Genomic DNA, 24,992 nt, shown 5'->3' with positions numbered 1-24,992 from the left:
GCCGGAGCTCTCAGTGATTCTATACAGCATTTTCATCTACAACATACATTGTAACGTACGGAACATATCCTACTTAAGACACAGGCTGATCGACCTATTCATACTGTCACAGACGCACACGTCTGCAACGCGAGCAGCGAGACGAGTCAGCAATAAGAGTCGAGCAGCTGAGTCGTACTGCGATGCACAGCGTCCGAATGCGTCGTAGACGTTAGCTCAGTGGTTAGAGCACAGGCCTCTGGCTCTCGGGTCCGCGAGTTCGAGTCCCGCCGTCTACTTTTTTCGCCTATCGTCTCTGTCTCTTCTCTGTTCGTAACAATACGCGCTATTATCGGTTGCTTGTTTTCCTGCCCAATATCTACTTTTACAATTCAGATCATCTTGATTTATCGTAACAAAGCAGTTTTGGAGTACTGGACTCGACTCGAATGTCGAAGATTAGGTTGTGTACAGGCGCCATATTGTTTCCATCATTGCTATTTGCGTCACCCATGCCGTAAGTGCCTGTCGTTTAACCTGCTTGGGTCGCTCATTCAGCTTCAGCTTCTCGATCTTGAGTGAATAAAGTTGTAACAGTAAAAATCATTCTCAATTTATCATTAGGATGCAGCGTCATGTCCAACGAATTCCAAGCTCGTAAATATATGTAGCTACCTCAAAAATTTGGCGTAAAAAAGCATAGTAGCCGTCGCAAATATAAAAGAAACGGATACCAGCGGGGAATTCCAACGAGCTCTGGCGCACCGACGGCTGCACGCTACTCTCCTATAGTCTTGCATATACAGCTAGCGCGAAGGCCGTCGGAGCTCGCGCGTAAAAACAAGTTGGAGCCATTAAAAAGTTGCTCGGGCGTCATTAGATTATTTCGTGCTTCTTTTGCGATTCCACCGCCGGCGTCGGGCCGCGTCGCCATTAGCCGTCCGAGACTCCGGCGCGGCGGCGCGAATAGTTGCGCCGGATAGTTTGCGCGAGAGAATCTCGGTGTACCGCCGCGCCGAGGATACTTCGCTTAAGGGAAACAGCCGGCTGCTGCAGCAGACCGACAAAGTCGGATCGCGCAGATGCCGGGACGGCGAACAATAACGCTCGCAAATCTGCGGTGTGACAACTTCCCGCCGCTCGGCCGACCCTAATAGATCGCGCTATTTCGTTATTAATGTATAACTCGGCCCCCGCTCTCTATGCAGCCGTACTCCGCCGCAGGTCTAAGCAGCTTACAGGCTTGCTAATATTAAATAATTTTCCGAATAGTTCGATCAGCCGGATCGCCGGCCGAATTCGTCGAATTGCGCTACAAACTATGCGCGGCGTCTACGGGTCATTGATGCTTTCGGAGTCAACTTGCCGGACAATCCTCGAGCGTTCGGCCCGTCGCGAAATTCCCTGGTCGCTCGAACTTTTCGACGCACGCGTCCTGATGATGATGGCACTCAACGCGACTCAAGGTTCCACATTTCAATCACTCGATACAGCCCACTCGAGCGCATCGCGATTAACGACCGGAGCATCCCGAACCAAGGCCGATAACGATGCGGAAGAAAAATTCATCAAAACAAAAAACAGCACAGCGCAACTCGTTCGGCAAAACGCTCTAATTGCTGCGCGAAAAAGCACAGGACTCCCGTACGTGCGGGGGAAAAAACGATAACGACCGAGGCTCGACAAAGGCCGAGTCACCGGTCGCGAAAGAACGCGCGCGGCCGTTAATTTTCCTAACGAATTTCGCGGCGAAAGCGCGCGCCGCGTATTACTCCCGGCGCGAGTTCAGCCGGGGATAATTCGTTTAATTTACTGAAACCGACGTGAGCGCGGGCGCGAGAGCCCCGACGCGGTAATTGTAATGGTCGTTTGTAGTTGAACGACTCTCGTCGCGCGCTGTGATTGTCTGCTGTCACGAGTGCCTCTTACTTCCGATTGAGATTAAAGCATCAGTTGAAGCGCGGCTCTAGTGCGCTTCTGCGGCACTCCCTGCGCACTTTGCGCGACCCCGTTATGAAAAGTGACTTGGACTCGCGTCGGGATCCGAGAATGCATCAACTCGTCGTGCCGCTCGGCTTTTATCTGTGCGCCGCGACTGCTTTTCGTCGCGACGCGGTGTAAGTTTTTCAATTCTTCGAAATAAATTATTTCCAAGCCGCAGCCCTGCAACGTTTTTGCGCAGTTCTATGCAAAGTTTTCGCCATCCGCAATCATATTTCCTTCCCGCGAACTTTTCTACTTGCCGGCGCGGGCGCTGTGGACTCGCTAATTTACTTTTAATCAAAAAGCGTATTTAATCAAAGATCGCGAGCAACGCTCTCGGCGCGCGCCCTGCTTATTTGAAATGCTTTTGCGCGACTGAAAAAAATATGAAGCGCCCGAGTGGCTGATGATGGACTCCCGCCGGGGACTTTTATCGTACAGGCGAACTTTGTATCAGAGACGAGAAACTTGTTAATTGCTTCCGCGTGTAAACGTCGAATCTCGCGAGCCGGGAGCGATATTGCGACAAGTATTTGTGGTTCGATCGTTTCGAAGGAGAATTTTTTATTCCCCCGTAACCATCAGCAAAGAATTCTAACGATTCGAAGAATTCTTCCGTACGGCCTGTTCGCGCACGTTCCACATACGCGCGCCACCTTGCGGATACACATCGCAATTCAAACGCATCAAAGCTTTAATTTTTAACGCTCGCAGCCTCGCTCTCGTCTCATTTCCAGCCTGTGAAACTTTGATGGGCAGACGAGAGCGCAGCTTCCGAGTTTTCTTCCAACTTTTCTCTCGCACCCGATGTGCAGCGGAGCGGCGATTCCGTAATCGCTATACGCCTCATGAAAATTCATAACCCCGTGTATTGCAGCGGAGGGAAAGCGGGTTGACAAAAAGGAACGCAGCTTGCCGTAAGACGCAATTGTACTCGCGTCTCTCGGCGTCGGAGCGGGAGAGAGCAGCATCCCCGCAGCAATTAATTATCGAGACACGTGTGTTTTCTTAGCGTCATGCGGAATTGGCACGTCTCCGCAACTGCATTCTGCCTCCGAGTGCGCTGTCTCGCCCCCGCTCCTGTCTAGCGGCGCCAGCAGCAGGCGACAGTGCAGGCGGGCATGCCATCGCGATTTCAGGCACAATGCACCATTCTCCCATGATAGATATACGGCTGTAATCCCACTAGCTCTCTCACTCTCTCGGTCTCCCCCCTGTTAACCGCCAACTATATTAAGCCTGGCATGACGACGGCGCTATAGCTACTGCCTCATACCTCCGCGCTGCTCGTACGTGCAATCGCTCTCCCACGCTCCACACGCTCGCTGACACTCACACAGTATGCGGCATCGTCGAATCGTGCTCGCGAGCCCGTGCAGCGCTACACGATCGAGCTCATTGATTCGGGGATCCCCTCGCCGCCTCCTTTCTCGCACGCAGTCCCCGATGCAGCGCTCATTCATTCACGCCCGCAGCTACAGCTATACAGCGAGATTATGTGGTTTACATTGATGAATGATACACGAGTCACACATACTTATACCCAGTTCAGGGTTGCTCTCGAGTTGAGCTGCTCTCGCGCGCATACGGAAGACTGTTTTATATGCGCGAGCCGCGGGGATCAAGGAATTGCCAAGCGTTGATATGAGGGAATCGAAGAGACGGAAGCGTTCCCGCGGAGCCTTGCTCTCAGCAGTGGGTCACGGCGAGCCGCGAGGGGCGATTATCGAGAGAGGAGGAAATGGATTTTTGGAGAGGGAGAGTTTGCCCCGCACTCATGTTCGTGTATATGTGCGGTGTGTGAGTTGGCCGCTCTCAGCTTTGTTTGCCTCCCGACTGGATTTCGTCGAGGTTTCTCTCTCTCTCTCTCTCTCTCTCTCTCTCTCTCTCTCTCTCTCTCTCTCTCACTCTCTCTCTCTCTTCGGAGCGCGGGTATTAAAATGAGATTAGAAGTTTTGATTGGATTTTTTCGATCCGACCTCGTTTCGCGGATATAGAGGCCGCGCGAGCAAAAGAGGAACATCAGTTATACTGCCGCGTTGCGTGAACTGCGTACAACAACAATGGCTGCAATAATACGGCGCATCTGCCTCTCTCCGCGAATGTCGCCATTCCCCTTTACCGTATACGTAAATCAGCAATAAATAGCGCCGGCCATTTATTTTCCTGTCTGGCTTCTGAATTTATTCGCACAACAGATGTCGCCGTTTCTTGGTAGCTGGCTCTCTGCATCTTACTTGCCAACCTCCTTATGCCGGCGCGGAAAGTTGCGGAAGCGCCGACTGCCTGGGGCCGGTCAACGCTTGCTGAATTTCGCGTGCAATCAGAATCGATATTACGAGTTGTAGCACTCGGGTATCGAGAGCCGGAACAATAATTTATTTGCTCATCGCCGTCGGCTCGAGATAATGAGCTCTTACAATCGCGGCGGGGATTGCTTCTCGAGCGACGTTTATCGAGTGTTTGCCGATCTCGTTCGGGCACAGCAGTCTGCCGGGGTGATTATGCTTTAGCAGGGTAAAGTGCAGCGGCGGCAACTGTACATATCCAGCCGAGGCTGTATATATACCTATAGCCCTACGCAAGAGTCCATATAGCGGGGCAAAGGCAAGAGGCTGAGGCTTGCGTAAACAAAGAGTGACGAGAGCATGAAGGAAACGTCCCAAGTCAAACGCGACGCCGTCGAAAGACGACGGGAATAATAACTCTCGTTTCCTCTCTCGCACATCAGGCGGTCCAATTATGAGCGGTATTTCGCGGAATTTATTTCCTGCCGTCTTCCCGACAGTGTGCTTACAAGTTCCGCTGACCGGGCGGAACGACCTGTCCCTCGCATCAGGTGCAACCTCCTCGATATTTAAGCGGAGAGAGGGAGAGAGACCGTTCGCTCGGGCGGTTCCCTGTCGACCTTCGGGGAGATCGACGCGACGCGTCGGATCTAGCGAGAAATCCCCGGGCACCGGGAGCCATGGGCAAGTATACGCCGGCGACTTCTCGCTGTGGCCAGACGTAGAGGCATCGTTGGAACAAGAGATCACAAGCGAGACAGTAAGGGTGAGGGTTGGGGGGGGGGGGGGGGGGGCAACAGAGGACAACGCGCGACCCCTGGAACCAGGTCATCCGGGAGAAGGACGTCTCCTTTCCGATCGGGGATCCTTCCGCAACGATAAATCCTGCCGCTGACAGGATAACGATCGGATCGATGCCAACTGCACACGAGCCAGACTAGCCTCGCTTTCTACATCTTTGTCGTCTCTTCCTCACTGCCTCCAAAAAATGGACAACATATGAGCGGATCGATTGCGGAGATTAAATTTGAGCCCGGCCGACTAATATTATGCGCTCCTCTGCGTTCAATCGCGAGTTCAAAGCGACGAGGCGCGGATCGGAAAATCATCATCTTTTTGAGAGCCGTGATTCAATATGAATTAGTCGTCGCGCTCCTTTTTCTATTGGCAAAAACGAAGGAGAGCCGATTTTGAAATTCAGATCGGGGAAAGGGCGCAAAAAGGGCATGCATGAATCTCGAGCTCGTCTGACCAGATCCCGGCCTCGACTACTTGTTACAGTTGACAAAAAGCCCTGGCGACTATATATACCTTTTGAAAATCAGTTCCCCGGCGCGCTTGAATTTAACGAAGGCCGCAGTAATTCTCGGGCCGCACGCCGGGCTGACCTTTATCGCATCACTTATCGCTGGCCTAGAATCAGCTCGCGAATTCGGCGACTACATATAACTGTGTAACACACCGTGACTACTCATCTCCTGGAGCTCTTTCAATGGCCACTGATTTCAATTTCAATGCGCGCGCTAGCAAGCATCCTCGTCACAAGTCATCGCGGAGTCAGCTGCTGGCAGAAAAACAAGGTCGCGCCGTCCCCCAGTAAGCCTTACCGAGACGCGTGTCCGTGTATGCGGCGGTCGCTTTGAAATACGAGCCGCGAGCGCGCTACGTGACTTCCGAGAAAATAATCGGCCGAGATAATGGAAGGCGTGCCGGACGGGCCTTATTTTCGCGAGACGCCGGGGAGTCGCTTTCATTCCGGTACCCCCTCCCGCTCTCGCCTCCAGTCGAACGATAAATTGCCCCGACTGTATGGACATTCACAGATTTATTCGACAACTACTTTCGGATTGGGGGAGCCGATAACTCGCCTACTCTACGAGTACAGCCGAGTCCGTCACAACTTCGATCCGCCGCCGCCGGAGCTCGAGCCCTTAATAAGAAAGTGCTCGGATGAATTTCGGAGCCCTAGGCTCGCGCGGGAAAGCGCTTCCTCCGCCCGGCGTTGGCATCGATTTGGGCGCGATTTTCTTCGCAAACAATAGCGTGCAGCAAATTGATTGATCGCGCGCGAAGCGATCAAAAACCGTCGGAATCGCCGGTCGGTCAGACGATAGCCCGCAGTATCATAGCGACTCCCGCGAAACAGCGCGAGGCCTTGATCCGAGCGATGCAGGCGAGTGTCTTTGATCAGACATTCAGAGAGCGAATAGGCAGCCGTGAAAAGGGCCGCGATGAGCGCGCGCGGAGGAGCAGAAGCTCGGACGAAAAAAAGAAGAACTCACCGGTAAAGGAATTTAACGGCGTTGAAAAAGAAGCAAGTGTCTCAATAGTGCGCGCCACCCGCATCTCGAGCCGAAAAAGCGAGATGAGTCCCGGAGAGAGAGAGAGAGAGAGAGAGAGAGAGAGAGAGAGAGAGAGAGAGAGAGAGAGAGAGAGAGAGAGAGAAAGAGACTGTAGACACAGCGGGAGAAAGCGGAGGGACGGAGCCGCTGAAGGAGTAAAAGCGGCGTGGATAAACGAGTATAGACGCTTGGGGGAACGGGGAGCCTGACTGCGGGGCTGACGGAAGAAAGGGAATTTCCATGTCCCAGTAGAACTCGTCATACTTTGATCAGACGCAGTAGATTTACACTCGCTCTGTCTCCCGCTCCCTCGTCGCTTCTTTGAAGCACACCCCGACGCATCGTAGGCATTTCAGTTCTCTCCTTTCTCTCTCTCTCTCTCTCTCTCTCTCTCTCTCTCTCTCTCTCTCTCTCTCTCTCTCTCTCTCGTAAACGCGGAAGTGCGCGGAGGAATGCGATTACCGACAAAGAGCGAACAATTTGTTTTTCTCCTCGTCCCTTCAGTCGCTCGTCGTCGGTAGAGACGCTTCGCTCGCTGCTAAAGTCATTCTTCTTTTTCCCCGAGCTTTTTCCCCCTCGTCCTGCTGCTGATGCTTACCATTACGCGTATATCCTCCGTCAAAGGGGGAGTAGCAGCTCCGCCGAAAAACAGGATATAGTTGTGCGGGCCGCGCGTTTCAATTTACGAGAGCAGCTCTCCCGTTGCAGCGCCGCTCTCGCACTCTTTTGCGCTCTGATTAGAGTTTTTGTTGATACAGAGAGCAAAGATCCGCTGAAATAATCAAACTTTTTCCTCCACTGCCGGCGCGGAGTAACTTCTCTGACGCCGGCGAGATTAAAGGTTCCAGCTGCCGCGCGGGAATTAGAAAATGTTTACGGATTCTCGCGCGGTCATTATCAGCGAAGAAAAATGAGATCTCTCGCCATTGCACTGCACGTATTACCTATACGCGGCTAAAATTACCCAAATGGGTCGAACGACTCTCAATTATATATACGTACACGGAAAAAAATGGTTAGTTGTGGTAACCAATTGATAATTGGTTAACCAAAAATTTGTTATGAGAACTAGGTGCTTGGTTAATTTTACCAAGCCAACTTTTTTACAATGAAAAAGTCAACTTTATAGATTACTAACCAATTTACTTGTCAAGGACAACAATTTTTCTGGTACATCACTGTTTTTATACTGGGTCAACCAACATTTTTGCTGTAATTACCAAGATATTAGTTGAATCCGAGTTGCAGCTTATATTTTCAAACATTTTCTAATTTACCAACTGCATCGCTAGCGCGACGACAGAGTCTTCGCCTTTAGACTTAAAGGACTCGAGTTCGATCCCCAGTGAGGGAGAAATTTTTTTCAGATACATTAATTGTATTATAAAATTGTAAACATGTAAATTAAATGTACAAAATAATAGCACACTTGTAAACAGGTCTATAAAATAAATCTGCATATATAAATAAATAATAATAATTAATAATAAATAAATAAACAATAAATAATAAATAAAAATAAGTAACGAAATCAGAAAAAAAGTTTTTTCTTCATCGTTCTGGAAACAAACTTGACTACTTTTTTAGTAATCGGAATTAAATTATTTCTTGAACCAACAATTATCTTGGTTGTACTGACAAATTGATTATCATTGTCGATATATTTTGTTTGCATTACAAACCAATATATTGATTAAGATAACCAAGATTAAATAGTGTTTGTTGCCTCGCGACTACACAAAATACAACCATATATTTGGTTATGGTTACAAATTTTCCTTAACTAAGTCCACTTGGTTAATGATGCTAACAAAATAGTTGGTGCGTATTTTCCCAAGCAATTTGGTTATCCCAACCAAGTACTTGGTTATCACAACTAACCATTTTTTTCCGTGTACATGTGCTCCAGAACTAGAATCTGCGTACTAATGTATGATGATGAATTTTTTCTTGCAGATCCAGCTGTACGGCTTCAACGCGGAACTCTACCATAACATGAGCGAGGCGCAGCACAAGAGTCAGGGACTCGTTGCCATCTCCCTCATGGTCCAGGTAAATCCACGTAACTCGAAACAAAAGCAATCGCGACGTTATAACTGCAAAAACGCCGGGACGATGCGCGCCGCGCACTTTGTAAATTAACCAGCGCAAGAAGACTTGCGAAATGAGTTTCGGGACCAGAGGTTCGAGCAAACGAACAAGGTAGAAACATTCCGATTCTCCAACTACGAAGCAAACAGAAGCCGCGCGGGCAGTATTTTAATCAATTAGACCGCCGGTCGAAATCCCGGGCGAGTTTCCCGTGGAAAATCTGCGCGCGCTTCGGGGAAATATAAACGGCCAACCGTATGCGCACACACACGCGCACACACGCTCTTCAGCTTAATGGCTGGAATTACGCCGGGTAATGTTTCTCTCCTCGGAGGCCCGCACATCACGAGTTTACCTCTCGAGTGAGTTGCGGCACTTGTAACACTTTTGAGGGACGCCCGCGGTAGAAGTAGGCCACTTCGTACTCGCGTACGTCAGTTTGGTTGCCCGCTTTCCGCAATCGGTTTCAAAATCGTAATTTTAAACTCGCGTCAACGCGTTACATCCTGATATTTCCTTTGCTCCCCCGCCGTCAGAGGCATTGGCGCAGTGCTCACTCATCCTCTCGTCGGCAAACTGAAATCACTCGCGCGCTCGCTCCACCTCTCGAAAATTGATAATCGTGCCACTGGTTAAAGGCCGATAGCTTTGAAGCACCTTCGAAATAATCAAGGCTCGTCGCTCGCGCTCGATGACGTATTTGGGTTGCGCGCTGCAGCGCGAAAAAGACGAGGAGAGATCGAGAGATGGCAAAGGGCTGAAGCAGAGGATGATAGAGAGAGAGAGACGAGAGAAAGTTTCTTTTGTCTCGACGGGCTTTGGCGACACGTTGCTGACAAGTTGGAAACTTGGGGGACCGGTGTACTTCAGCGAGAGAGAGAGAGAGAGAGAGAGAGAGATAGAGAGAGAGAGAGAGAGAGAGAAAGAGAGTGAGAGAGAGAGAGAGAGAAAGAGATAGATAGATAGATATAGATAGATAGGTCTTTATTTGCTAAAAGCAAAAAATAATACAATATATATCACAAAGACTGTGTCGCATACAGTCTAACAAAAAGAGAAAATAAAATATATAAAAATACTGTCACATAAAATCACATAAAATCACATAAAATCACATTTCGTCATATTTAATTATCACATTAAACTTTTCTAATATTACGCTGTACATTTAAGGTTTGGTCATAGACCTATCTGTATTGCACGTTTGAAATCTAAAAATACGTAATACTGGAAGAATTTTTACGGCCTAAGCGCCGAGTTTGACTAGATTAAAACTAGATTAAGATTAAAAATGCAGCGCCAGAGGGCTCAGAGTCGTCACGATTCAGTGACCAGCAGGTGCCGCCATAGTGCCCCCTTGAAGGAGGTGAGAGAATGGCCTCAAAGTAGAGCCTTCTGGAATCGGTGCTAAGCCATTCTAGACGCCTCCGGTAAGGACTGATGTGTTCATCCCTCCTAACCCCGAAGATGAATCTCACACACGAATTGCTCAGTCTCTGTATCCGTATTCGTTGTTCGTTAGACGCTCCCAGGATAGTCACAGCACAGTAGTCGATGTGCGGTTATATAAGTGTCTCAACTAGCCTTCTGCGGAGAGTCTCAGTGGCGCAGCCCCTGATAAACCGCAGACTATACAGGGCTTTATTTACTTTTTTCGTGATAGCATCCACCTGCGGTTTCCAAGTAAGTTTGCTATCCAATACAACACCGAGACTCACTACCGTCTCACTGAATGGGACGATCACTCCGTCCGGCAACGGAACCCCAGGCAAGTTCCATGATTTTATATCGTTAACGTTCTTCATGGACCCGAAAAATATAGACTTGGTTTTGCCGGAGTTAAGTCGCAGACCAGAGCTCTCCGCCCAGCCAGAAACCAGCCGTGCCGCTTCTGCCAGTCGAGCCACGCCGTCCAGGAAATTATCTTTGTTGACGTGTAGATAGATCTGGAGGTCATCCGCGTAAAAAAGATGTTTAATTGTGTTGCCGTCGAGTATATTTTGCAGGTCGTTGTCATAGAGGTTAAACAGCAAGGGTCCCAGGACAGAACCCTGTGGAACTCCCAGATTGGTTTCAAGCCACTCTGAAGTTCCGTTTTTATTCGAAATTACCATCTGAGATCGCCCCTGTAAATATGATTTAATCCACAGGAGAGCCGCCCTAGAGAACCCCAGCTGTCTCAGCTTAGATAGTAATTTGGAAGGTGAGATGGTGTCAAAGGCCTTGCTGAAGTCAAACAGCAGCATAAGCGTCACCTTCTTTTTGTCAATTGCCATGCGTACGTCGTCCGTAAATTTTAATAACGCTGTTGTGTACTGTGGTGTTTTCGGAAACCGGCCTGGAAGGGGTCGATTATATTATTTTTATTGAGATACTCCGTGATCTAGGTGTGCGCGATCTTCTCGAGTACCCTTGAGAGGAAGCAGAGCAATGCAATTGGACGAAAGTCCTTAACATTGGAAGGAGCGCTGGTCTTTCTTAGCGCGATTAACTGTGCCTGCTTCCAGAAACTCGGAAAGATCCCCTGAGCGAAGGAGCAGTTAAATAGATTAAGAATAAATTCGCCAATAATTGGGAGGGCCTTGACGACCACCTCGCATAGAATACCATCGACACCCCTCGCTTGCGAGGAAAAATGCGATATAGCTAGGACAACGTCGCTCATACTAACAGGGCTAAAAGTAAAGCCCTCCTCGCTTGCAAGTAAAATAGTGTCCGTTGCGTTGTCTATATTTTCGAGGGGTGACACCGATACTCTCGCGAAGTGCTCGTTCAGCTCCCCCGGCGTAAAACCAAAAAACTCCTCCTCCTTACTCCCAGACAGGAGGCCGAGATGACACATTACCTTCCAGATATTTCTATTTTCATCAAGGGCGTCTGATAGTTGTTGGCGAAGGAAGGACTCACGCTCTTGAGCAGAATGCATGTCGACCTCGTTGGCGAGTCGAAGGACCTCATCGAGAAGCTCCGCTCTCCCCGTGCGCTCGTAGCGCCTGAGTGGAGCATTGCATTTATCGATGAGGAGCCTCAGCTCTGGTCCAGACCAAGGAGCATATTTCCTACGTGGGCAAACCGTTTTCAGAGGCGCCAATTGCTTGCCAATCAATTGCTAATTTTATATTATTATTAAGAACGCATAAAGCGCCCTCCAGATCGGTTTCGATGGAATTCATGGCTGTCCAGTCACAACAAGACAAGAGGTCGACAAGACTAGTTGTGTCTATGCACTTGTAATCCCGGTAAGAGAACATGTCACTCGCAGGAGTGGGAGCGTAGATGTCTAGCGAGACATCTATGACACAATGCTTGCCGAAACTAGGCAGCCACTCATTCTTAGAGTCCAATATCGTGTCGTTTTCGTCGGTCATGATAAGGTCAATCCAAGTGTGAGACGATGAGGTATGGTGTGTGGGACCATGTCGGATGATCTGAAGAAATAACTCTTCGGACAGACGCTTGATAGTAGCAGCGTCGTCTGAGTCAGATAGTAAATCCGAGTTCAGATCACCCATTATGATCTTATGACTAAATTTGCCGCATAAGTCCCACAATACATCAATAAGGTCTGAGTCCTTTTGCATCGGAATTTTCGGGGGCCTGTAAATAACTCCGAGTAGTACCGGAGGTGAGTCGCCCCTTTGTACGCTACAAAAAAGGTACTCTGGGATTCCAGATTTTCCTAGATCCATAGTATCAGATGAAGCAAGCTTTTTAATTTTCAATCCATTGCGCACAAACAAGGCGACGCTACCTCTGTTTACATTTCGATCCTGCCTAATGATGGAAAATCTCCCGATGCTAACTAGGCTATCATCCACAATCGGACCCAGCTATGTCTCCGCAAAGCCAAACATGTCAAACGAGGGTCGCTCTGCCAAAAAATTACGGTCGATCTCAATGCGAGCCCTAAGCGAGTTCACATTGAGAAAGCTCGTCCTCAAGCTACTCCCAGTACCCGGCGCATTGTCAGGGGGCCTCGCGAGTCATATATAGGGCGCGGATGATGATGATGACGATGATGACGACTGTATGGATGTTGATGCAGATGATACAGTCGTCAATGATGGCATCGATGCTGGCAAAGTTGCAGCCGATTTGCTTGCGAGGTCCGACTCAGGTCTGTTACTTGAAGTAGTGTCAGATTTTTCGTCCTTTTCAGTGACAGTCGTGCGTGTGTTTGGTTGTCGAGGTTGTTTCGAGCCGGTCTGACACGCCGTGAGAATAGCCTGCAAATCGGCAGCAGATGCCAACACGTGAGCGCGCTCGCCTCCCCCCCTCCCTACGCCTAGCCAGGAACCTGCCACCCGCATGCCAGACATATTTGAAGCTCAGTCCCTGCAATGGGCCTCAAACTTTTAAATAACGAGAACTTTTCCTGGGACAGCATTTGATTTAAATAGACTTTATGTCCGCGACCTCGCCAGTAGGTGCCATCCGAGGAGAGAGAGAGAGAGAGAGAGAGAGAGAGAGAGAGAGAGAGAGAGAGAGAAGGCAAAATTACTGGTCGTCGTCGCGGGACAGAGCAAGTCGAGACTGACTCGCATGTGCGTCTATACTCACCTTCCCGCTGATTTCGCCACTGGCCCGGGAAAAAAGTCGTTGGCGGGCCTCGTAAATTTGGCAGATGAATTCAGATGTCGAAAGTTCAAATGGGCTCGCGAATTCTTCTCGAAGCCTTCACTCAATGTAAGCATAGCGCACGGCGCAAAGGGGGAGGAGACACGAGGAGATAACTTTGGCGAATTATTCAAATTCATTCGTCGCGCGCTCCCTCTCCTGTTATCGGAACCGAGTTTTACATTTTTTAAAACGGCGCCAACTTTTGTCCTCGACCTTATTCGCTCGCGAACGTTCGAGCCGCGCTTTTTTCCAGTGTGTACAACGACAACAAGACACAATCAGGTACTGCTAGCGTAAACGCCAATCAAGTCGCATCGACGGAGTGCGGGGTCGAGGGAAGAGCTCTCTAAGTAATTAGATAAAAAATCATTGGGGGAAAATTGAATTACGTCTTTTCTCCACGGCTGGTATAGGAACTGAAGAAGTGGAGAAGTAAAAGAGATGTCAAAGGGAAGAGCTAAGAGGGCGCGAAGGAGCTAGCCCAGGCAGCGAGGGGGGTGGGGGGGGGGGTACGGAAACAATGGGTATTGCGAGAAGAAAGGAGAAGGCAGTAAGCCGAAGTAAAAAGAAGGGACGCGGCCGCAGACAAACACACGGTACCTTTCCCAACGCGCATCAGTGCCGGCAGCAGCGCACTGCAGCTCGGGTTAAAGGCTGCGCGGAGGCGAGAGGAGAGAAGGGAGAGAGAGAGAGAGAGAGGGCGAGTAAGAGAACCCGAGGAATAAATTCCCAAGTTTCGAAGGAAACTTCCGCGTGCGGTGGCCTGCGCGCTCTCTCCCAACCGCCAAAGCCGCCAACTTGAGTCGTTGTGTAAGCGCCGCCGCCCGCGAGAGAGGGAGCAAGTGAGAGAGAGAGAGAGAGAGAGAGAGAGAGAGAGAAAAGATAGAATGGCGGCGGGGGTGCGACTCTACGCGATGTACGTTGACGCCGGCTGCTTCCGACAAACGGCTCGGCAAACTTCTGAATATTTTCCAGGCTGTTTATGAGCGGCGACGAATGGCCGAGGGGAAGGGCCCTGTGCAAGGTGGCAACGGCTCGATCCGACGAGGCTTGACGATGGCAATAACGATAATGACTGCGCCGCCGGCTTACAAGCAGGTTAGATCGAGGGGCACATGAGTCTGTCCCGCCGGTAAGTGCTCGCGAGCTCCCCATAAGAGAACCATCCGCTTTATGTACCATCTCTCTATGCAGGAGCAAAGCTTGCGCTTTTGTCCGAGCCATAAGTGGTACGCGGTCGTTGAAATTCGAATTATTGACAAAGGATCGCTCGTGGTTTTAGAAAGTGCATTACTTTCGATCTTACTCAGCGCACGAGTAGCGGACGCTCGAGACGTTCCACAAGTCGATCGCAAATTTAATTAAGATAAGTATTTTATCCGAGGGAGTGGCGGCTCGTAAAAAGTACCCCACACAGCGCATTACACCACAGATATAAGATTCGACTGGGAACAAGATAAGTTTTTTTCTGAATATATTGCCCACAAGGGTGCCGGCCATGACGTCATAATCCCGTGATATAGTGAATGTACGTACAGTGCGCTGTAGTTGAACGGCAAAATAATTGCGCTGCTATTTGACAGTTTTTTTGCCGTTTGAGTGCCACAGGAACACGAGAAGATACCGTTTTCGCGAATTTGGCTCGGATTCTTTTCAAGCGGTTAAATACTTACTTTTCGCATCCTCGTGAGAGAACAGTTTGGATATCCGAGAAAATAATGCACTGATGAGCCTAATTGCCTCAAATGGAAATCGATTCGTGGAATCTCTCGTAGATCACACATGTGCAAATCCACGGAAACTGAGTTTCTTAGGCAAGCCAGAACAAGAAAAACCTAAGAATGGTTTCCTAGGTAAAAAGTTGTCTAGGCTTAAAAATAGCGAAAAATCAGGAAAACTTGGATTTTTTACGAAAATCAGCGATTTTTCCTAGTTTAAAGATCCTTACAACTTTTTATCCGAGCGGTCAATTTCAATCACCCAGGGCTCAAATTAAAGCTCTTTTCATCAGCTATATATATATATGACAATAAAAAAGATAAAAAACAGCCATAATTGATGGGCATATTTATAGCTGATCGAACAATTAAAACGTTGATCCATGGGATCTGTTTGCTTGCGAAAAGTTTGTGCCTTGCCTTCTACAATCGGAATTCCCAGTAATCCCGCGAATAGCCGCACGCAAAGAAGCTCATCTCGAAAAGTCGTGCGTGCGCGCGTTCTCGCGCGGGCAGCGGCGGCGGCAGCACGTAGACTCGAGGTCTCGCTCGAAAATACGGGCCGCGTGCAATCGGCACGCTCGAAATTGCTTCGGTAACTCCCTCTCCCGGGCCGAAAACTTTCGCAGTTTTGCCGGGCAACTTCACAACTCGTTTCCGTTTTGCAATCGCGCGACTGACTCCTCTCGTTTCGCGAGACGCCGCATATATAGCGCGCGGAGGCGGATCGACGCGAAAGTCGCGAGACTAGAGCCCCACGGCTCTCGGAGATGAATCTCGAGTTCAGCTGCGGATTTGAATAATATGGATACACGCGGGAGAGCTCCGGAACTCGTTGCGCGTTGCGCGAGCTAGGCCTTATTGTGCGAAGTAAACGGCTCGAGAGAAACTTTTGGATATCCCTCGCGTGTGTCTGGGAAATCGAGTAGCGAGTGTCGGGATCGGTCGGACGTTAAGAATGACTGGAGTAATCGTCGAGTCCGCGCCAGCGGGCACGTGGATGAAAAACGCGCGGAAGAACGGGCGCACTCGATCAGCCGTTCTCGCGCGCTCACGCGCTCGACTCTCGCGGCAAGAAGCGGAGGTACAAGTCTCTGTCGGACCGTGTACGAGTGGGGTGGAACTGGCGCGCGGCTCGGCTCCTTGAGCCCGGTCTCCGCACCACCACCACCGAGGGATCGAGTAATTTAAATGGATTACACCTCGGAGAGCGGTCGTGCCGCCCTGCGAGAAGGAATGGCCGCAAACGAGCCCTAAATGAGCGAGCACGAGGACGCGCGGAGTACGCTCCCACGGCGTGTTCTTAAATACAAGCGCCCGCGAGGCGGCAGAATTTTCGATAAGGGTCGCGCGCGCGCGTGCGCGCTCAAGAATAACAATCGATTGGACGGAAAGAGAGGGCAGGCGTCCGGAAATATTTGAAACCGAATCGGCATTTAAATGCGTCGCCGGCGAGTCGCATGCAATGAATATAAACGACTTGGACGACGCTCAATCCTCGTTCCGGCTCGCCGATAATACCATCCGCTCGTCGACGATTGTATGCATGCGCGACCCGCGGCTCGGAAAATTTTGCAGATCGCGTAACGAGACACTTCCGACGAGCTCTCTCTCTCTCTCTTCGCTTCTTTGCGGTCTCCACGTCGCCGGCATTTTAACGCGGGCTTTATGGTAAATACATATTAATGCCGGATAATTGCTCGACCGTACCTGCGAATTGCGGATTCTATTACTCGGGGCAGCCCTTTCTTCCTCGACCTTTGTGCGCGCTGCGGTTTAATTGAGCGCCGGAGAGCCAGAGGAATTTTCCCGGAGCTTTGCTACCGTATAATGTAGCCTTTTTGCACTTTATGAGTACATTTTCATACAGCGCGGGATTTTTCGGAGCGCGTACGCGGTTATTGGATCGGTGGGGCACAAGTTTGCAGTATCCAAGTACCCCAGTAAAAACAGTGGACGGCCCCAGCAGCGGGCACAACAAGCTGCCAGTCCAAAGTTGCTTAAGCTGTTTTGCTTCGCGGCTACTTCGGCTCATTCGGCATGCACCTGTAGCAGAGACTATAATTAATATGCCGAGGGACGAGTCGATCGCAGTCAAAGTATAAGCTGGAGAACGGCCCTAAAAGAGGTATACGATATGCAAACCCAATCTGCGTGAAAAATTCGTCTTATTCGAAAATTTCTGCGGGCTCGTATACTCGTAACGAGAGTTATCGCGGGTCTCGCTACCGCTCTCGTTAATTTCTTAATTAAAAATTAAAATTTAACGAAACTATTAAACAAGGGCCATAACGAAACTCTCGTTCGCGGCCGGAGAGAAGTTGCTTAGAGCAAAGTTCCACTGTGCGTATATCCGCGGGTATCACACTCGATGGATCATAAAAGAAAAAAAGCGCGGGAGCTGCAGTATATATAGCGCCGCCCGGAAGCAAGAGCCGAGACGCGCGGCCGAGATAAGGAAAGTACGTTCCGCGAGTTGCGCGGCAATCCTAAAAACCGAAAGAAGTCGAAGTCTTTATTGTTTCCTGCGCGGCATCGCGGTAGGGAAAAAGAAAGCGCGCCGCAGCAGCCGGAGAAAAGAAAAACGCGCGCCGCGGCGTCGGAGAAGAAGCAGTCCGTGTAACATATAAGAGAATTAAAGTTTTTCATTGTCTGGACGAGGCAAAACTTCCGAATTGCCGCGGCCGCACGCAGCTTCATTTTATTCCGTTCCGTCGCTCTCTCTCTCTCTCTCTCTCTCTCTCCAGCTCGCTATACAGCGTTTATTGCTATCTTCGCGGGGCTAAGGGAGAGAGTGGCGAGGCTCGGATATCTTTTATAGGCAGCTTTAATGACGCCCAGTGTATAACTTCGAAACGACTCTTTGCCTTTTCCTCTTTATGCGGTGCACTTAGCGGCGCCGAACAACCTCTTTCATGGGAAATCGATAGAAAGCGAATTAGGGCTGACGAGGGCGGAGGAGAGGAAGAGAGAGGGGCGAGGATAAAAGTCGTTTATATGCGTTGCGGGAGACGGGAGGGCGGTGTACAGAGGGAAGCCGAAGATTGTCGCGCGAGAAAGAATAAGGTGATAACGATGGCTTTTTTGCTCTTCTGTTACAGCTTGGCGACACACCGAACCCCGAGCTTCGGATAATAACCAGCGTGTTCAACAGGGTACAGTTCAGAGGTGAGTACGCGGACTAAAACACATTTTCAGAGCGAATCAAAATTTGGGTCGCTCATTTTGTAGGTCGATCCAATCCCGTCAGACCTGAAAACTCGGAATTATATCGAGTTGTACAAGAGCAGACGAATCAACGATACGAATTGCGCACGCGGCGGACTGATTACTCTCTCCCGGCACTCATTAATCCGCTGCATCTCGGCGAAAAAAACAAACGACCGGCTGCAGCGCCGGCACAAAAGCTCGTCGGCGCAAGGAAGTCGCGTTCTGTTTGAATTTCGCGATCCGCGAAGCGAGACGGAGCTCGCGCTGTATGAATTACGAGATGAGCGAGAGAAAAAATATCTCTGAGATGGAAAGGCATTGAGCTTCGGGGAGCCGAAAGTCCCTTCTCCTCGACTTGGCAATTGAAATGCGAATCAGGACACACGCGCACGCGTACTCGGGAAGCGTAAGTGCGCGAAAGCCGCCGGGGCGCATCTCTCGGCGCGTCAAAAGAGCGCGAGGCCTGACACTAATTCGTGTATAATTTCCGAAAATTAAAGCAGCCCAGCCGGAGCAATTAGCGCGGCCGCGAGGCCTGCCGAGCGTGAACTCGCGGAAAAGAAGACTTCACGCACCAGATCACTCCGCGAAGGAGCTGCCGCATGCCGGTCGGTGTATAATAATAAATGAAACTCAACTTCTGCGCTCCTCGTGCGCGACGCTGAAAAAAAGGGGAAGATAAAGGGCGAGGCACGAGTGGGAAGACGAGGAGATAATAACTCTCTTGAGAGCTAACGAGTCACTCGGCCTGGAGATTTCTTCTGCGCTGGCCTGAAGAATCGCCCGCTGCGGTCTATTCTTTACTCGCGGTTACTCGTTCTTCTTCGCTGCAGGCTCCACTTGTAGAAAGTGCAGCTTTGAACTTAATTTCCGATCACTATATAACTGAGTACACTAATCCAATCTCCTATACATGGTTCGTTGCGCTGCGGCGCTTTGCACCGCGATGTAAACCGATTGATCAGCGCGCAATGATTTCCAAGCGAACCACCTCAGAAATGGAGATAATTTTAGCGAGACTTTCGATTTGGCAGATTTAATCAAGACTGCCGCAATGTGAAATGAAGCGGCAATTCAGAAATTGGGTTATCATTTATTTATCTATTTTTTCAAAAACATCCTCAGCCGTATGCGGCGATCGAAAGCTTTTAGTAAATTTGAAATGCCCCTCGCCGTTTTTGTATGACCGAAGCTGGCTCCATCCCATATACTCCCTGCAATATCATAACAAACGAAAACCCGCCAAAGCTCGGCCCTTTAAAAACGCTTTTTTTCATTATCCGCAATTTCGAGTAGGTACCGCAGAAGCTTTAAATTTCCATTTTCGTCTGCCACGGCAAGCTCGCGCTCGAAAATTCTCCGGAAATACTTTACATTGCTCATTGCCCTGCGGACTGCCGGCGCAGTGCTTCTGTTCCGCGAAGCTTATTACACGGGCGGACGAGAGAAAAAAAAGAACAAACCACTAGCCGCAACTTTCCCGTTCGCTCTTTTTACTCTAACGAAGGGCGATTTCGATTTTTTTTCGTCCTTGGCTCCGCGCTGTCCTCGTCAATCAATTTCGGCGACTGCCATCAGCGCGTCCTGCACCCCGGCGAATTTCTGAACGCGACCGGCTCGGAAAAAGCCCACGTACGGGCCGAAAAGAGTCGGCTGGATGGGGAGGAGAATAAGTTTCTCGCCGAAGTAAAGTTGCCGCCAAAGGAGCCAACTAAACGGGTCAATGAAGAAGCTCTCGCGTGACACTTTTGCCGCGCGTGTACAGTCCGCGGTCCGCGCGCGAAAGAAACTTCCTCTCTGTCCTCATCAGCGACGACGACGTCGAGTACACAGCTGAAAAGCGAGCCAGGCAGCCGTAGGAAGAAAATCAGGAAAAAAGTTGGTTCTAATGCCCTAACGAGAGAGTCACGCCAAGGGTAATTTCGGAAAATCCAGCCGATCTCCGTGCGTCGCGCGCGTGAGCGAGGCAGAGGGAGAGCCCATATAGCTCTACACCCTACACACGGGCCTGGCTGTATATGGTATAGAAAAGCAAGGCGCGTTCGTGTGTTGACTCTAATCCCCGAGCCCGGTAATTGCCCGGCCCGAGCTTACGCATACACACACGCACACACACAGCCGCACGCGGCCAAGTATACAGCCCCATAATGCATAAGGGCTAGCCTGCCCGCGCGTCTATACGGAGAAGTACTTAGATTTCCGGTGTCGGTAGCAGGTCTCACGCCATTTCCCATTGTCTTATGATTTACGAGCCGGCGAGCGCTCTCTCTCTCTCTCTCTCTCTCTCTTCCTCTCTCCCTCTCGGCGCCTGAGGTGTCAACGCGGCTATTGATTAAAATACGCGGCGGCGATATACATGCATACGCATATATATATACTAGACACACACACAAGTCCGAAGCGAACATAACCTATATAGACGCTCGAGGATATAGTACGTGGCGCTGCACGCCTAAGCGCACACATATATCTATCCGGGAACGGAGGAAAGCCCGAGCCTTTCATCGAGTTTGCGCAAAAAAGGACACCGTGTGTGCGCAAGCTTGCGAGTATATATATAGCGCTGTGGGGAAAAAGCCCACTCGAGAGCTGCCGGCGCGGCGCGTGTGTGTATAGAGCTACTCTCGAGTACTCGGAGGAGTGAAGTTTAATTGAATTTAGCCGGAACCGCGGCGGCATTCTTTGCCGGCCGGTGTCAGCTTGGGAGGCGAGCGCGAGCTTTCAAAAGCGTTAGGTATTATCCTCGATTGAGGCGAGGTTTTGATTTCGCTCATGATTCATGCGGCGCAGGAGAGGGGAGCTGCTTCGTGCCGTTTTTTTCTCGCGGCTATATAGACCCATCGATTGTTTGGCTTATTCTTTTTCTTTCAGAGATTGATGAATTGTTTCGTGAAAAGCTGTTGTTCGTCCTGGCCATGAATGATAGAGCGGAAGAGCGGGCTGCATCGGTTTTTCGATGCGATTCCTGAATAATAGAAAGGGGAGCCCTCTTCGCGGGCTGATATGCATTCTTCAGTCATTCGAATGGACTATTTTCGAATTGATGACTCATCATCAATTGAAGATTGCCCGAGAGTAGGGCGGTTTCGATTCGATCCTTTCGTTAATGCGACGGCCATTATTTTTTTTTCAACGCGACTCGAAGCTTTCTTTATACATTCCTAATTTCAAATAACCGTCGAGTCGTCGAGCGTCGAAAACATACGATTAAAAATATAGAGCACACTATATATATATATATAGATATATATGCATCGTCGCGTTGTCTCCGACATACTCGCCCAGGCGAACTTGGATCAACAGGCCGGGCCATTAGCCGAGACGGGACTTCGCCTGCTATTACATTATCGACGCTATCAGCATTGTTACGTGTACCGCGCTTTCCGCCCATTAGGATCGGTCAATTTTTCTGAGAGGCCGAGCAGCGCTGCTAGCTGTGCCGTCGCCTGTCGCCTCTGGCCAAACTCTTATATCGCGCGTCGATGTCAGCCGGCGTGATCATTCCCGTCGGACATGCTCCGCTGCATGCATGCAAGCCCGAAAGTTCGCACGCGAAAGCAACGCCGACGCGCTAACGAGTTTGCCGTGACCTTCGCGACGGCGTCGACAGGCCGACGAGACCTGCTGCACACAGGTGCCCGAGCGCTTTCGTATGCATGAGCGTGCACGTATATCAGTCGCGAGAATATTTTTGGCGGGCCACGATTCCCGCACTTACTCGAAAAACAAGCGCGACACTTGGCGGGATTGAGTTTCAAATCGGATGATGATAAAATTAACGCGCTCGACCTTGGCAGATGCGTGATGATGGGCCGCGCGTGGAGCACTACTGAATGGCAAATCAATTAAATCAGTCGGATTTGGAAGCGCGATGTTTGATAACCAAAAATAGTCGGCTTCCAGACGAGATTGATTCCCGATGATTTATGGGTCACGTATTCCGGATGCGCGCTCGGAAATTTGAAATTTAAACCAGCAAATCCGACACATTACTAGCCGCGTCCGCCGTCCTATACCCCCTCGACTCTCAGCCTCTCGTTTGACAGCCTGCAAGTGTGCTAACCTCATGCTAATGCCCTGCAGAATTCAGTGGCCTACACTTTCAACTAATTTGCCGTTGTATATCTTTCATACTTTCGTCCGCATATTTTTAATCCCAGCCATTTTTTATTACGTGTCACAGCGACGGCGACAGTGGCAGCAAACTTTTCCAAGGAGAAGCACTCGGACTTTCTCGCGGAGGAGGAAAAAAGAGAAGCCCCGAGACAGTGGCATAATAATGTCGCTATAGGCACATTTAGAGAATGGCCTGCGCTTATACGTATATTTCTTTCTCGCTCTCGAGCACACTCTCGTCAGGCCGGTCGCAGTTTTTCGGTTTCCTCGTCCGCTCAATCTCTCTTTCTCTCAGGCAATTCCTTCCGCTAACGGTTCGTCTGCCTGCCAGGGCTACTTCCTCTCTCTCTCTCTCTCTCTCTCTCTCTCTCTCTCTCTCTCTCTCTCTCTCCCTTTCTCCGGATGACGCCGCGAGAGCAGCTTCCCGGCGAGCGCGCGAAAGAATTAATGCGCCTCATTAATCAAGCGGACATCCGCGCGCCTGCGCGCCATAACGCATTACATTCCGCGGGACTGGCGCTAGTTCCCGAGGCGCGCATCTCCTTATTATTTGTCATTTTCCTCCCGCCCGTGTAAGCTCAACTTCTCCTGCTATCTCCACTCTCCATCTTTCTCTCGGCGGGGAGGACTGTATGCTGGTTATAATACCGGACTGCTGCGCACTTGTGAGCTATGCGTGCCGTGTCCCCTTTCTGCCCCCGGCGCTGCTCCTTTGTCGTACGAGCGGGCTTTTTTGCTGGCTTTTTTGCTAGCTCGGAGTCCGTTGGCACCCAGTGCAGCAAACGTGGGAGTATCATGAAGTTTTCCGAGGATTGGCTTCATTAAAACTTGCTCTATTCGTTTCGTGTATTTTCAAGTTCAGTATAAAAATTCAATAGCTCATAAAATTGCAGAGGGCGGGGCGAGGTAGCGAGGAATTCGAGCTTCCCTCGCTGAAATGCAATAATATGCGCTCTTTCGATTACATATTCCCGGCAGAAAATGCGAAAAGTCCTTATCCGATTTAAAGTCGCTCGTGAAAAATGAAAATTCAAAATTTCATAAGGGATATTTCCCAACGCACGAACCGAATCTCGCCGTAGTATATCGGGTGCACGGTGCACACTCCCCAACACGTGACCCATCTTCGAGCGAAATATTAGTATTAGCGGCTCTCTAAATTGACGACGCACGCGTCGCGAAATTTTCCCGTCCGATGTATCCAGCCATCCAACTAGCTGGAGACTGCGGCAGCCAGCTGTAGGGACTCCGAGAGCAGGGGATGAAAGCGCGCAGCATCCGACACGCGTGTGTTTATACCCACTTGATCGGCGCCTCGCGCCTCCTCCCCGGCTTCGGCGGCGTATATTTGTACAGAGCCAATCATTGCCGGATCGGCTTCTTTTGCTCCTCGCGCAACTAGAAAGAGTGCAGCCCGTCGGGGAGCCAGAGAAAACCAGAGCTCGCTCTAGCTATACTGCTTCCTTCCGTGTACACTTTCCCGCCTCTTCCCCCCATCTCTATCTTTCGTTCCGCCTCGCGCTTCTTTGCCGACGAGGAGAAACGTACATATCTATACACGTATACAGCGAACTCGGCGCAGCTCAAAGCAGCTCGCGGGGGCCGTATAAAACGACGCTATTTCAAATCTTGTCCCCGCGCCCGCCGTATCTGCTGCACACACGACGCCGGGAGGCATCGCATACGCGTCCAGCTCCTGTGAAAGGACGCGCGCGCGCGCGCGCGAGAGAGAGAGAGAGAGAGAGAGACAGAGATCCACAGCAAGCGTCTGTGGGAGGGATCGATAAATAAAGCAAGGAGCAAGATGTGCGGATGAGAGCGTGGCGAGAGATCGCCTGGAGAAGAGCCTGATTTATACTGTCTCAACCGCTGCGGGACACTTTCCTGTGTATTAGCGAAGACCGAGCGGCGCGCAAGTTTGCAAGCGATTATTTACTTGTCGAGCTAGATTATAATGGTTACTAATTGTCCTTCTCTCGCAGGGCCGTGTCTCCGCGATTCGTCGAACACGTCGGACAAATTCAAATCCGCGAAATTGAAAGAGGCACGCATTTTTTAGTACAAGAGTTAATGAAAGAATGTGCGCGATGAAATAGCAGTGGCCCTTTACTTTGTGGATCTTTGCCGTAGAAAAATTTAATTACCTTAAAGTGAAGTAATAAGTTAATAAAATTTCTCTCTCTCTCTCTCTCTCTCTCTCTCTCTCGGCCGCGTGCGCTCGTGAAAATTCCGGCGCCTAAAGGACCGGCGCTGCTTTTTCTCCCCTCTCTTTCTCAGTAGCTGCAATTACGAAAGTGCAGAGCACGAACAATGTAAATTCGAAATTCCCCCGTATAACGTTATTAAACATGCATTCCATTTCCGCCTGGGCGGGCTTTGCTTGAAATAACGCTGTTTTTCCCGTTTCTTTTTAAGGTGACACGGCTCCGGTGCGGCATCTCTCATTAAAAGCTCTTCTGCCCGACACAAACGGCTACATGACTTACGAGGGTAGTACGACGCATCCAGGCTGCTGGGAAACGGCCGTGTGGATCATTCTCAACAAGCCGATCTACATCACTGCGCAGGAGGTATTTCGCTTGCTCGGGCTTGTGCTCACTGGCAACGTTTTTCAGCGAAACCGGTTAAACGTCGCGTTTGCTTGC

The 24,992-nt window shown here is 50.2% G+C and overlaps 1 protein-coding gene across 2 annotated transcripts in view; it reads left to right on the top strand.

Annotated features, from left to right (window-relative positions):
• The window catches only part of LOC100120246 (carbonic anhydrase-related protein 10), a 113,423-nt gene that overhangs the window by 86,423 nt on the left and 2,008 nt on the right, over window positions 1-24,992 (top strand). For both annotated transcript variants that reach the window (XM_001603857.6, XM_008212863.4), the window contains exons 5-7: window positions 8,549-8,644; window positions 18,123-18,189; window positions 24,763-24,917. In XM_001603857.6, coding sequence (XP_001603907.3) covers window positions 8,549-8,644; window positions 18,123-18,189; window positions 24,763-24,917 — 318 coding nt within the window. The remainder of the gene's footprint in view (window positions 1-8,548; window positions 8,645-18,122; window positions 18,190-24,762; window positions 24,918-24,992) is intronic.

Source organism: Nasonia vitripennis (genome assembly GCF_009193385.2).
Source record: "Nasonia vitripennis strain AsymCx chromosome 2 unlocalized genomic scaffold, Nvit_psr_1.1 chr2_random0010, whole genome shotgun sequence".
NCBI lineage: Eukaryota > Metazoa > Arthropoda > Insecta > Hymenoptera > Pteromalidae > Nasonia > Nasonia vitripennis.
This window is presented reverse-complemented; position numbering and strand designations above follow the sequence as displayed.